This window comes from Muntiacus reevesi, chromosome 4, assembly GCF_963930625.1.
Source record: "Muntiacus reevesi chromosome 4, mMunRee1.1, whole genome shotgun sequence".
NCBI classification, from domain to species: domain Eukaryota; kingdom Metazoa; phylum Chordata; class Mammalia; order Artiodactyla; family Cervidae; genus Muntiacus; species Muntiacus reevesi.
The window spans coordinates 170,333,603-170,348,823 of NC_089252.1; the positions used below are offsets into that span (position 1 = coordinate 170,333,603).

At 44.0% G+C, this 15,221-nt stretch overlaps 1 protein-coding gene across 1 annotated transcript in view; it reads left to right on the forward strand.

Annotated features, from left to right (window-relative positions):
* The window catches only part of LOC136167586 (retinol dehydrogenase 16-like), a 12,080-nt gene extending 4,852 nt beyond the window's left edge, over positions 1–7,228 (forward strand). The window contains exons 5-8 of the mRNA XM_065935096.1: positions 3,562–3,734; positions 4,393–4,405; positions 4,829–4,947; positions 7,033–7,228. Of these exons, the coding sequence (XP_065791168.1) occupies positions 3,562–3,734; positions 4,393–4,405; positions 4,829–4,947; positions 7,033–7,228 (501 nt within the window). The remainder of the gene's footprint in view (positions 1–3,561; positions 3,735–4,392; positions 4,406–4,828; positions 4,948–7,032) is intronic.
* The last annotated feature ends 7,993 nt before the right edge of the window (positions 7,229–15,221 follow it).

The following is a 15,221-nucleotide window of genomic DNA, read 5'->3' on the forward strand; positions in this document are numbered from 1 at the left end:
AGGGGTTCCATCTACTTAGAGCCCTGAGCCTGCACGGCGCCTTGTAGCTTAGCACCACCCACCAGGCAAAAACCAATCGCAGTCAAGATGCCATCCAGTTCACCAGCTTTACCTCTGCCCATTTCCTTTGATTTCACATCACTGTTCCTTGCCTGCCATCCATTCCCCACTATCCATTCTATTTCAGAGTATTCCTTTTCAGCAAGCCCATCCTGTTACTCCAAATTTAAAGTTCGCTTTCCCCTCTAACCCTGGTAGAAAACCACAAACATTGGGGCTAAATATGAAAAAAAAGTAAGTGCAGATATTTTATGGGATAATTACTGTGATTATTACAATAGGAAGGTATCCACGAAAGGATGTACCTTTTGGCATTATGGTTTTTAGTTTGTTTGTTTTTTACTAAGTATTTTTTTCCTTTTGAAAAAATTAATTTATTTTAATTGGAAGCTAATTACTTTATAATATTGTGGTGGTTTTTCATCAATGTATGGCATTGTGTTTTATAAAACCGTTTTCCTTTTCCTCAAGGCCAACTCCATCTTTCTTACCAAAAGCATTGTATTACACTGACCTTGCTGTTAAGAAATCTTGCCCGCCCTCCCACACAGGGGATGGACCCACTCTACAGCCCGGCTGTGGTCATTCCCCGCTGGGATGAAGATATTGTCCAAAGCTGCTCTGTTCCCTGTGACTTACCTCTGGACACTCCAAGCTACAGACTGCTTTAGTAGTCTTGTAGAAATCACCCTTGTAGGAGATAACCCAGGCTGCCTGTGTGGGCATGGGAGTGTCAAGGCCATCTGCAGACAGAAGTCCCTGGTAACGCAATCTTGAATAGCGGAAGAAAGGCAAGGAGCTGGCTGAAGGCGTCCATTTAGCTTTCTAGCTGCCGTTTGGCTGGTCTCAATGGGATCTGTCAGAAAGCTTCAAGGCAAATGGTTCTGCCTGTCAGCTTGTAACAGTTTGAAGAAAATTAACTTCTCAGAAATTGAGCCCAACTAGTGATCACTACTGATTTATGCTTTGCTGTGGCAGGCCACGACTATGCACTTCTGCTTTTTCTATGTGCATCATTTCATCAAGAAGCTTATTCAAAGGAAAGAAATAGTCCAAGTTCTGTAGCACAGCTCTTTCTAATAAAGAACTATCATAAAAAAATAAATAAATAAAGTCTGTAACAAGGATTATATAACAACCACGTGTCCTGCTTGAGGACGTGCTTCTCCTTGAGAACCTTCTGACTAATCCTGTCACCTTAAAATGTACATTATGGGAGTGGGTCTGGGAAGACTTTTACAACCTTGAGACATTCTTTTGATTTACTGTAATAACCAATTGAAAAAGCATATAGCTTCCTTGCTAAATGAGGGGGGCGCTCTCCATCCCCCCTCTGATGTCTGCATCAGAAACTTTCTCTGTCCCCATTCACTTGAATAAAACTCTGCTACACAAAAGCTCTTGAGTGATCAAGCCTGGTCCCTGGTCCTGAAGCTAAACCTCCTTCAGAGATCACGAATCTGACATTGCTCACCATAAGCTAACAATGTGATGTAGGTTTTGTGAACCTGTTGGCCAGGAAGGTGGACCTGTGAGGCTTGAAGTTGCTGGTTGGGTGTCTGATGGGCAAGGGAGTCCAGCAGTTGAGGAGCCAAGCATCAGACAGTCTGGAGATGGTGATCCTGGATGTCACCAAGACAACATTGCTGTCCCACTGAGTAATGGAGTGTGTAGAGGACAGAGGTATGACTTAGATGTGTGTGCGTGGCCTGCTAAGTTGCCTCAATCATGTCTGACTCTTTGCGACCCTATGGACTGTAGCCTGACAGGCTCCTGTGTCCATGGGATTCTCCAGGTAAGAATACTGGAGTGGGTTGCCATGTTCTCCTCTAGGGGATCTTCCCGACCCAGGGAATCAAACCTCCTTCTCTTAGGTTTCCTGCATTTGGAGGCAGGTTCTTTACCTCTAGCACCACTTAGGAAGCCCATGACTTAGATATACTTCTTTTAATCTAGATGTCCTCTTATTCCAAGCACTGGTCCCATGAGATGACACCAGCCCACTAAATAAGAGAGAGATACCATCAAGTTATAAAATGTACTCAATTATTTACTCTGAGAGAAAAGAACAATCATATGGGTCCAAGACAGCAGCTGATTCTATTCAGTCATACTCCATGGCATGTGACCAAAGGCATCCAAACACACTTCAAATAAGTGCAAACTAATGACAAGTTATCTTTGTGTGAAAGTGAAGTCACTCAGTCATGTCCGACTTTGTGACCACGTGGACTGTAACCCACCAGGCTTCTCCGTCCATGGGATTCTCCAGGCAAGAATACTGGAGTGGGTTGAGTGGGTTGCCATTTCCTTTTGTATCGCACGTCACAATTTTACAAAATTCCTGTATATATACTACTGCATGTCGGGTTTAAAGATCTTTGATTTCAAAAGGAAGACCCATAGCAGAAGTCATTGCTCACTGTTCCTGCATATGCTGGTGCAACGAGACGTGGCAGCTGAAGTCTCGGTCGTTGTTGTTGTCCAGTCACTCAGATGTGCCTGAGTCAGCAGCCCGCAGAGCACGCCAGGCCTCCCTGTCCTCCACCATCTCCCGGAGCTTACTCAAACTCATGTCCATTGAGTCAGTGATGCCATCCAACCATCTCATCCTCTGTCGCTCCCTTCTTCTCCTGCCCTCAATCCTTTCTAGCATCAGTCTTTTCCAATGAGTCAGCTCTTTGCTTCAGGTGGCCAAAGTACTGGAGTTTCAGCTTCAGCATCAGTCCTTCCCATGAACACCCAGGACTGATCTCCTTCAGGATGGACGGGTTGGATCTCCTCGTAGTCCAAGGGACTCTCAAGAGTCTTCTCCAACACCACAGTTCAAAAGCATAAATTCTTCAGCCCTCAGCCTTCTTTATGGTGTAACTCTCATATCTGTACATAACTACTGGGAAAACTATAGCTTTGACTTTGTCAGTAAAGTGATGTCTTTGCTTTTTAATATGCTGTCTAGGTTTGTCATAGCTTTTCTTCCAAGGAGCAAGTGGCTTTTAATTTTGTTAGGTAGTTAGAGTAGGGGAAAAGAGTCCAAAATGGCGGTGGCTAAAAGACAAGGGAGGGAAAAGCCCGTGAAAATAGAACAAAGGAAGGTCCGAGGACCAGAGTGAGAACCTCAGGTAAAACAACACTCCTGGCTGGCCCAATTTACATAAGACAGGCCCAGGAACAGAGAAACACATAAAAAGAGGAGCCAAAGCCCTCTTCTCTCTCCGGCACGATGGGGCGTTCTCTTTGCGTCTTTGGATCGACGTGCCCTTATGCCTCAAAGATGGATTTTCCTGCTATTATCTAAATAAATGGAGCTGTGACACTGATTTATTTAAGAGCTATAACACGGTCTGTCCTCCGAGAGCTGTGACCCGCCAAGGGGCTTTAATGTCCATCACTCCAAATTTTTGTTGTGAGGAGACAAAGAACCGAGGAGCGTACACTCGCCTGACATCTATGGTGCCGTGACTCGGGTTTAACCTGGCTGAAACAACCTCCGCGCGGAAGAGGCCAAGCGCAGCCGGAGCCCAGCTCAGCGAAGCTCCCGCGGTAGAAGCGGAACGCGAGGAAAACCCAGCGCAGCGGAAGGCCCGTCGCGCTGGAAACCGGGGCAGCGGAAAACGAACTCAGCAGAAAGCCCACGCGGCTCAGCCTCAGATTCCAGAAGACCTCCGGTTAAGGTAGGAGGTCCTCATCCCCATGGCTGGAGGGACATGCCTAACAAAATCTTAACTCCTATACAATCTCTCGTTTCTCATTTCCTTGAACCCCTGCGAACAGGCAGGCGGCAGTGGGTGCAATTGAGGGACTCTGGAGAGGCTACTCTTCAGTACCTCCCGGAGGCACTAATGCTGAGCCCCAGTAGCGGTTACCCAAGCCGGTGGGGGTTCTTCTGTCCTTACTCTTTGTGCCAAAAATCAGGCCAACGAAAACTGAGCACCGGTCAGATATCTAGCAAATTTTCCAGTAGGCTATGAAGGGGATTCCTTGGCACATCTTTCCCACTGCTTTTCCCTCTTTTCCTTCAGCTCTTTCTCCCAGGAGTCGCCCAACCAAAACCCAGGATGCCCGGCTCAGGCTCTGAGATCTTATTGCAAAAATTCAGTGAGAGACAAAGCGATAAGTGGGAGGTGGATTTGCTAAAATCCAGAGAGAAGCGCCCATTCTACAGGGTACCGGCCTTGGAATGTGGCCTGACCAAGTTTTGGCAGCGGGGCGAATTCATATGCTAATGAGCGGGAGGATCATCCCAGACATTGGGGAACCACCCACTCCTCCCTCTGTTGACAGTGCCTTAGAGCTGTTCTGCCACCTCTGGGTGTGTCTTTTGGTTTACAGATTGGGGATTAAGGTTTGCTCGAATTTGTCTTGTCCTGTTGGACCCAATTGACTTTAATCGGTTTACGTTATGCCGTTATGTAATGAATGCTATGTCATTCTTCCAAAGGTTGTGCTCTGCCCCCCTTTCCCTCCTGTTTCATGCTCCTTTCCTCAGTCCCATCCGGGCCTACATTTTTGCCTGTTAGAGGGATAACAAAAAAATAGCTGGCATTGGGAGAGAAGAACTGTATAATATCCAACCCCTTAGTCCTACCTAGCATTGGTCACACTGGAGATCCTGGGGATGCCCAAACCCCAGTCCGGGGGTCCCAGGAGGTCATCACGCCTTGACCTGCCTAGGGATCTGGTCCTCGAAAGGTTGTCACGCCTCAGCCTTTCAGGGATCCGCTAGTCCCAAGGGCCCCAGGAGGTCGTCACGCCTTGACCTGCCCAGGGGCCCAATTCTCGGGAGGCCGTCACGCCTCGACCTGCCCGGATTCGATCTCTAGGAGGCTGTCACGCCTCAGCCTGCCTGGAGATCTACATCCTGACCCGGGGACACCTGGCTCTCAGGTTGCGACAGTATTGGGTAGGATAAGCTTCAAAAAGCCTGTTTGTTTTTTCTTTTCCCTTTCCTCCCTAACATGACTGTTTTTCAGATGGGAAATAACCAATCCACTTCCTGGCAGATGCCCTTGAGATGCATCCTTGGTAACTAGATGACCCTGAACATACTAGGGTCTTAAAGGAAGCCCGGAGGTACGCAACAGGGCTTCACATGTCAAGCGGTAGATACCCAGTAGGGGAAACTGCAGTCCCCTCCTCCAATCCTAACTGGAATTATAATGACCCTGAGCACATCTGGGAAACGGATCATTTTCTAATCTGTGTAAAGGCAGGACTGAAAGCAGCCCAGCAAAAAGTAATCAGCTATGCCTGGGTCTCAGCAATAACTCAGGAGTCCAATGAAAGCCGCATTGCCTTTCTGGAAAGGCTAAAAGAGGCCCTCCAAAAGTTTACCAATCTGGACTTAGACTCTTACGAAGGACAGGTGATTTTAAAGGACAAATTCCTGCCCCAATGTGCATCGGATATCAGGATAAAGTTACAACAGCTACAGCAGCAGGACCCTGCTGCCTCTCTAGATGAGATGGCCCAGACAGCCACCAATACCTTTTATAACAGAGAACAGGAGAGGGAGGCCAAGGCCCAGGAGAGGGAGAGAAGGAAAGAGACAAGGCCTGTCCAGATGCTGGCCGCCCTCCAGGGAAGCCCGATGGCACACCCCGAGCCCTTGAAGGACAAGGCACGAGGCAAATGCCTAATCTGTAGACAGGCGGGGCATTGGGCCAAAGAGTGTCCTAACCGTGATAAGTTTCCTAGAACAGCTTGCCACAAATGCCATCAACTGGGACATTGGGCGGCACTCTGCCCTGGGGACCCAAGAGCCTCAAGGTCAAGCACCAAGCCTTCCCTCACGATGGTTCAAGAGGACTGAAGCGGCCCGCTCCAGCCAGCCCACCAAGGGGGTTTAATGTCCATCACTCCAAATTTTTGTTGTGACGAGACAAAGAAACTGAAGCGGCCCGCTCCAGCCAGCCCGCCAAGGGGCTTTAATGTCCATCACTCCATATTTTTGTTGTGACGAGACAAAGAACCGAGGAGCATACACTCGTGTGACAATTTCATGGCTGCAGTCACCATCCACAGTGATTTTGGAGCTCAAGAAAATAAAAACTGTCATTATTTGCAATTTTTCCCCATATGTTTGCCATGAAGTGGTGGGACAGGATGCCTTGATCTTAGTTTTTTGAATGTTGACTTTTAGGCCAGTTTTTTCACTATTTTCTTTCATCCCCATCAAGAGGCTCCTCAGTTCCTCTTTACTTTCTGCCATGAGAGTGGAATTATCTGCATATCTGAGGTTCTTGATATTCCTCCCAGCAACTTTGATTCCAGCTTATGATTCATCTAACCTAACATTTCATATGATGTACACTGCATATAAGTTAAATAAACAGGGTGACAATATACAGCTTAGATGTACTCCTTTCCCAGTCTGGAACTAGGCCATTGTTCCATGTCCAGTTCTAACTTTCGATTTTTGACCTGCATACATATTTCTCAGGTAAGATGGTCTGGTATTCCCATCTCTTGAAGAATTTTCCACAGTTTGTTGTGATGCACACAGTCAAAGGCTTTAGTGTAGTCAATGAAGCAGAAGTAGATGTTTTTCTGGAATTCTGGTTTTTCTATGATCCTGTGGATGTTGGCAATTTGATCTCTGATTCCCCTGCCTTTTCTAAATCCAGCTGGTATATATGGAATTTCTTAGTTCACATACTGTTGAAGCCTAACTTGAATGATTTTGAGCATTAACTTGCTAGCATGTGAAATACCTATGATAAAATTCTCCACTCTGTGACCTTGGGTAAGTCATCCAATTGTCTTTCCCAGTCACATGGGAATAATAATGCCTCCCCTCAAAAGCTCCAGTAACGCTTACATGGTGTGATGTACATAAAGAACTTCATAAAGGAGAGATGGGGCCTATGATGGCGACTCCATTTGTTCTAAGGGATTCCTGCCCACAGTAGTAGGTATAATGGAGGAGGTTCTCTTGGAGTTGGAGGTTGCCGTTAACCCCCCCCGCCCCAGAGCTGCCAGAACATACACAAGACTGGGGAAACAGGCTCTTGGAGGCACAGACAGAACCTTGTGCACCAGGACCCAGGAGAAAGGAGCACTGACCCCACAAGAGGCTGGCCCAGACAGGCCCGTGGGTGTCCAGGAGTCTCTGGTGGAGGCGTGGGTCGGCGGCGGCCTGCTGCAGGGTCGGGGGCACTCAGAGTAGCAGTGCCTGCCTGGGACCTTTTCAAGGAGGTGACATTATCTTCATCACCTCCACCGTAGTTTGGCCTCAGGTAAATAACAGGAAGGGAACACAGCCCCACCCATCTACAGAAACTTGAATTAAAGATTTACTGAACATGGCCCTGCCAATCAGAACAAGACCCAGTTTCCCCTTCAGTCAGTCTTTCCCATCAGGAAGCTTCCATAAGCTTCTTATCCTTCTCCATCAGAGCACAGACAGACTGAAAACCACAGTCACAGAAAACTAACCAACCTGATCACATGGACCACAGCCATGTCTAACTCAATGAAACTGTGAGCCATGCCATGTAGGGCCACCCAAGACGGACGGGTCATGGTGGAGAAGTCTGACAAAACGTGGTGCACTGGAGAAGGGAATGGCAAACCACTTCAGTATTCTTGCCTTGAGAACCCCATGAACAGTATGAAAAGGCAAAAAGATAGGACACTGAAAGATGAACTCCCCAGGTCAGTAGGTGCCCAATATGCTACTGGAGATCAGTGGAGAACTAACTCCAGAAAGAATGAAGAGACGGAGCCAAAGCAAAAACAACACCCAGTTGTGGATGTGACTGGTGATAGAAGCAAGGTCCAATGCTGTAAGGAGCAATATCGCATAGGAACCTGGAATGTTAGGTCCATGAATCAAGGCAAATTGGAAGTGGTCAAACAGGAGATGGCAAGAGTGACCATCGACATTTTAGGAATCAGCAAACTAAAATGGACTGGAATGGGTGAATTTAACTCAGTGCCACCTGGAAAGCTCAAACAAAACATTAGGTTATTGCAAAGTCATTCTTTTTTACTTGGCATTTGTTTAACCACTAAGGAGATTAAGTTTCTTTTCATATGTATACTGATGCTTTTCTCCTTTTTAAAGTGAGGGTTCTCATCTATTGCTTATTTTTCTAGAGCAATTTGAATGCCTTGTTTCTTTTGAAAATTAGGTCAGTACGCAAGATTCCTGGGACTCAAAGCTGTTTGTGTAATGATAGGTATTAAACTAGGTTTTGTGTGTGTGCATGTGAGAGAAAGGCATTACTGAGAGAAAAGATTTTCTGAGGCTACTTTGATTATTAAAATTAATGTTTAATTTAGTAAAGTTGTAACTAAGAATGGGCTTCCTTGACAGATCAGTTGGTAAAGAATCCACCTGCAATGCAGGAGACCCTGGTTTAATTCCTGGGTCAGGAAGATCCCCTGGAGAAGGGCTAGGCTGCCCACTCCAATATCCTTGGGCTACCCTTGTGGCTCAGCAGACAAAGAATCTGCCTGCAAAGGGGGAGACCTGGGTTCAGTCCCTGGGTTGGGAAGATTACCTGGAGAAGGGAACGGCTACCCACTCCAGTATTCTGGCCTGGAGAATTCCATGAACTATACAGTCCATGGTGTTGCATATTTTTTCTTTACCAACTGGTTCATTTTATAGATCTATTGCATCCATAAAATTTAGCAATGTTTTTCAGTTTTTAAGGGGGTGTTGGATCGATAGTTGGTTTGCTAATTAAACTCGCTTCAAAAATTTAAAGTACAGTTGTAAATTTAATGTATTTAATTTTCTTTGAAAATGCATCAATTGTGTGATAAATAAACCTCAAATAATAAGCTTTATAAATCAAGTAATAACATATAAATATGGCAAAATTGTTATCTTAAACTTTCTAATGTGGTTTATGAATTTAGCACAACTTTCTCTTATCTAAAATCACAAAGCTAATACTCATTATGGATTTTAAAGTTGAGGTACCTTCCTGATGGTCCAGTGATTGAGACTTCGCCTCCCAATGCAGGGGGTGCGGTTTCAAACCTTGGTTGGGGATCTAAGATTCCCCCATGCCTCTCTGCCAAGAAACCAGGACACAAGCAACAGAAACAATATTGTAACAAATTCAACAAAGACTTTAAAAATGGCCCACATCAAAAAAATAAAAGAAAAAGTCTTGGAGAAAGTGTAATTATAAGGCAAATCTGTTAGTCTGTCTGCCCCTTAATAAACCAAACTCTCTTCCTTGATTTAAGTGCAGGAAAACCTGGTTTTATTGTGCTTCACTTTAAAGTGAAGCTTGCAGACACGAAGTGTTTTACAAAGTGAAGATTCGTGGTGTTTTCCTCAGATGCCGCTAAGGTGCTCGGTCCTTTCTTCCAAGGAAGCTAAGGACGGACGTGCTGGGATTGGCCCTCACTCTCTCCAGGGAATTAGCCCCAAACCTGGCAGCCCCCACCTAGCACTCGCCTGCACTTTGGTATCTGTCTCTCCATGATGATAAGATCACTGTTCTCATTAAAGCACTTGGCCAGTGTCAGCATTGGGAGCCTCACCTGCAATGTGGGGTTGGTGGACCTGCCCCAGCAGCTGGCTCTGGGCCAGCAGAGATCCCGCCCCCTCCACCACCATTGCCCCAGTTTTTTATAAACATGTAAGAGAATTTAAGCCTCCTTAATCAAGGGAATACAACGTGGACACAATATGATATCACTAGTCACCCATCAGAATAGGTAAAGTGAAAAAGATGGAAAGCACTCAGAAGATGAGGATGTGCAGAAGCTGGAATTCTCATATACTGCTGGGGACAGATAGACCACAAGCACTGTGGGAAACAGCCTGGCCTCCCCTATGAGCTGGCAATTCAGCTTCAAAATAAATAAACCACAGCTATACACCGCAACATGGATGACTCTTGCAGACAGAATGCAGAGCATGAAACAGTCTATGCTGTGTAATTCCACTTAAATATAACTGAAAACAGTCTTCATAACTATCTACAGTATTTAAGGATTCATGAATAAGCTGAAAAGCTATAATGAAATACAAAGAATAGTTATCATAGGAGTCAGGGTAATGGTTATTTTTTTGGGGGGGGAAGGTAGTCATAGGAAAAATGGGGGTGACTTCTAGGGTCCAAGCAATATTCCCTTTCTCAGACGGGCTGGTGATTCCATGGATGTTTGACGATAGACTGCTCAGCAGAACATTCATGCTGTGTGCATGTGTGCGTGCTCTAGTAAGTGTGCTCTATTTGATAACTAAGAAAATTAAAAAGTAAACTTGAAAAATTAAAAAGAAAAAAAGGTAGAAGCCAAGAGAGAAGAACCTGAAGAGTCTGATGATGACATGGACCTTGGTCTTTCCCCCCCTTTATTTGGAGTATAGTTGCTTTATAACGTTGCTGCTTTCTGCTGTACGCCAGCGTGGATCAGCTATCTGTATACACACTGGCTTCCTCTTGCACCTCCTTCCCGCCCCCAGCCCATCCCGCCTTCTGGGTCATCACAGAGCTCTGAGCTGGGCTCCCTGTGCCTCACAGCAGCTGGCCGCTAGGACTTTGGTCCTTTTGATTAAACCGCTATAGTAACGTGCTTAATAAAAAGCTGAGCTCTTTGCTGGGAGAAAAAAAAAGATTGTGGCATCAGGTGTCAAGCAAGTCTGTCAACGCCATTTTCCAATAGCATTTGCTCACTTAATGTCTCTTCATGTGACATTTATGAGTCACTTAATGTGGCACATCCACAGTGTCACATTATATTTATTTTTATTGCCATTGTATTTGTTATGGTGACCTGTGACCAGTGATCTTTGATGTTACTACTACCACTTATTGAAGGCTCACATGATCGTTAGCAATACATTTTTAGCAATAAATTATTTTAAAATTAAAGTATGTACATTGTTTTTTAGACTCCATGCTACTGGACAGTTAACAGACTATAGCCATAATGTAAATGTAACTTTTATATGCACTAGGAAACCCAAAAATTCATGTGTTTGCTTTACCGCAATACCCACTTTGTTGTGGTGGTCTGGAGCCAAACCTGAAGTATCTCTGAGCTGTGCCTGTACTTAAAATACTAGATAGCTATAGACTATTCCCAAATTTAACTCAAAATAGTAATAACTCAGAGTTTGGTTAACTTTACCATCTCTATACTTAACTCTAAATCTCCTCAGACATTTACCCATGAAGGAGGAAATTACTTCCTCCCAGGTAATTTGCCTTTGCCCTGTTGGATAGCTGAGGTTGTATGTAGACTCGACACTTTGGGTGGGATGAGAATATTTATCACTCTAAGTAGGTAAGTGAAGTCGCTCAGTCGTGTCCGACTCTTTGCGACCCCATGGACTGCAGCCTACCAGGCTCCTCTGTCCATGGGATTTTCCAGGCAAGAGTAGACATTGTCAAATGACAAATTAAGCAATTTAGCGATGAGTTAATTCCCTTTATTCATGGATTGGGGGCATACAGTGCCTCGCAAGCAGTGGAACACCTTTCCTGAGGTATTTTGCGTAACGAGTTTTGCAAAGCTTTACAAGTTCCAACGTGGAAAGAAGACATGGTTGATTAGGATTGTATATCTGACCTTATTTAGAAAGATCAAAGAACAAGGAAATGAGTCCAGAGGCCACAGCTGGCCCAATGTATGGGGTTGCCTGATTGGATACACCGTGTTTCTGGTCACATGAAACATTTGCAGAAATACAAAAGTTTGCTGATGTAACTCTCCGGACAGGAGCAGCTCCATCTGGAGTCTGGAAGTTTATTTCAACATCATCTAGGATGAATTTTCTCACAATGATGGAGCACTAGTCTTACTAGAAGTCTCTTTAATGCCCCTATGCCAGATAAGGGGATCTCACACAAACCACTGACCTTCCATTAGAGTGTATGAGCCCTAATTTTCACATATGATTTAACCCCACAATCCTCATCCACATTGCTTCACTAATTGTTCAGATCCAATGGGTCATATCTAGTTATATTCTAGGCTGAATGATTTTTATATTCTTCCTATCTGTAGTGCTACAAATCTAACAGTATTTAAATGACATCTGTTTGGATTCTGTAAAATCTATGTCTACCTAATTCAAAGGTCAGAATTCTAAAAAAAAAAAAAAAAAAAAACAAAGGTCAGAATTCTAACATCATTCTTGCGATAACAGATAACACTTCTTTTTTTTAAGGCAAATAAAACAGGATAAGTACAAAGTTTAAAAGTTACTGCAATAAATAATCACTGGCAATTAACCAGGCTTAGTTCAACCACATGAGCTGCCCTGGTGCCTCAGGTAAAGAATCTGCCTGCCAATGCAGAAGACGTGAGTTCGATCCCTGGGTCAGGAAGATCACCTGGAGAAGGAAATGCAACCCACTCCAGTGTTCTTGCCTGGGAAATGTCAGGGACCAAGGGGCCTGGAAAGCTACAGTACGTAGGGTCACAGAGAGTCAGACACGACTGAGCGACTAAGCAACAAGGTCAACCACGGAGCCCTCCTTTCCTTCTTCCTGCCTCCCATCTCCTGTAAATCACCACAATCATATATTATCACTTCACTTATAAATTTTTTAATGACCAGTGTGTGGCTTTATTGCTTCTATCACAAGACAGTTTTATAGTAAAACTTTTCCATAGTGGTCTGATGTTTAACTCATGCACCCCAAATATAAAGTGACAATTTTCATAAATTGCCATTTAACAATACAATCACTTCACAGAGGCCTTAACAAATGCTATTTTGAAAATGCTGATTTTTTCCCCCTCATCACACTATAGCCACAAGAGCAAGTTGAAGAGCAATCCTTGCAAAAAGGAGGGATAACACTTGCTACAAAATTATCTGAATCCCACAAAATCACTCTACTTCTGCTGAATGGTCTAACTTGGAATCTTCCAAAGCTTTGGATATTTGCTGCTTAGTGTGTGCCTACATTCAAGACAAAAATAAATGAGCAAGTAGCAAGTGAATTTTAGTAAATATTAGTACATAAATTCAAAAATAAGCAATCATGCTTACTTTGACAGTTTTTAAATTAAATTCTTGGACCAGTACAAAGATATCTGTGATTTTAATATGCATACCTATAATACAGTGACATTCTCTGCTAAAACTATTTCTAGTCCTTAGGATGAAATTAGTTTTTTCTGGGTTTGAAGCAAAGTGCATTATGAGTAAGAAATAAGAAATACTGGCCTAAAATTAATTGCATGGGAACGTCTTGTTTATTTCAGTTTTCTGGCAACTTTTCATCTCAAATATAGAACTTTGGGTAATTTCCCAGAAATTTTCCTTGTCTCTTTAATACATGATCATATACATATACACACAGATATATATGTACATGCACGCATCCATATAAACACGTATAAATGTTGAATCCCTAGATGTTTTATTGGCTAGAAATTGGCTCTATGTAGGGAGCTGATCTCAGAATTTGGAAGTAAAGTTAGAAATAAAGTGGGGTGAGTCACTTTAGAAGTAACCCTACCCAAGAAATGGTTTGCTAGTGTCCCCCTGAAGTGTCATGAGAAACTCCGCAGTTTTATTTGGGCAAGACAGTTCCCCAAGAAGGCAGTACAGACCTGTGATGTGTGTGCATTACATGCATGCACTTACACTGCCACAAGCGTGGTATGGGAGGGTTATGACAGAGGGGTGACAGGTAACATGGAGCCTAGGAGAAGGTAGCCAAAGGGGACAGCCATGCCAGATGGTCTGCTGCCCTCACCCAAGAGAGAGGCTGTTCTGGCCCTAAGGCTGCTGCTGATCCTCAGGACCCCAAAGTCCTAGTGTGGAGAGAGAAGGTCACGGATTTGTTGGTTTGGCGCTAAACCTGCCCTCTCCGTAAACAGCTCTCTGATCAACAGTAGGGACTCCAGGTGTTCTTGGTCTCACCCAGAATAAGTCCTATGAAAACATCCTAGAAAGCTTCTATACCCAGCAGCAGTCTCTCCTGTAAATGGGGTTCTTGGTTTGTAGATCAGTTTCCCACCATGGTTTAATCTTCTTGAGTAATGGTTGGAATTAGAGGTAAGGACCAGCAAAGATAAATACAGAATTAGCTGAGGGACCGTTTACCATCAGGGCCCACTAGTAGAGTTCAGACTGAGGCAAATGGCCACGTAACCTCCCTGCTGACTTTTCTTTAGCTGTACTTTGACTATGAATCTGGTGAATGTAGAATTCAAAATCAGTAGGTTCTGATATTTCAGTGGAATAAGACTAATTTTTATGAAAGTGGAAAGAAAATTTCAGATAGGGAAGAAGTTGGTGCTTTGTGGCAAATGAAAACGGGGAACTGATGAGTTTTGTTGAGGCTTTGGGAATAACTGGCTTCTATTCACAGCAGAGACAAAGATCAGTAGCCTTTAAAGTTGCATGTTATTCCTAACAGAGCATGCTCTTTGAGGTGTAGCCTATTGTCATCTGAAATGCATGGTCCCCGCAGCCAGCTTGTTTAGGACTGAATCCTGGCTCCAACACTTGCCAGCTGTTTAACCTTGGGAAAGTGACTTAATTTCTCTGTGCGTTGGTTTCCTTATCTCTAAAATGAATTGTTGTAAAGATTAAATGAGATGGTGTACCCAAAATGGTTAAAATTGCATCTGACATACAGTAAGATATTTTTATAATCTAACAATTGTGGAGTAGCTTATTTCTCATGAATTAGATGGAGAAGAAAGCCAACCAACAGCTTGTTAAGAAGAATGGAAGAAATGGTTAGCTAAACTCTTAAGACTGTAATCTTTTCTGACTAGTAAAGGGCACAGACTACTTTCTTTTTAATTAGAGGAAAATTTCTTTACAGTGCTGTGTTGGTTTCTCCCAGCAACATGAATCAGCTTTAAGTAAACATCTGTCCCCACCTTGTTGAACCTCCCTCCCAGCCACCCTTCTAGGTTGTCACAGAGGCCTGGTAGAGCTCTCTGTTACATGCAACTTCCCACCATCTATTTTACATATGGTAATGTGTATGTTTCAATGCTCCTCTCTCAATTCATCACACCCTCTTCTTCCCCCCCTGGGGCACAGGCTTTTGACCCCAATCACACAGGATTTATTTCCATTAAACAGGAAATGCTTCCATAGTACCTGTTAGGTGCCAGACACTGGTCTATGTGTCTTACAAATACAAAGAATTGATGCTTTTAAATTGTGGTCCTGAAGAAGACTGCTGAGAGTCCCTTGGACTACAAGGAGA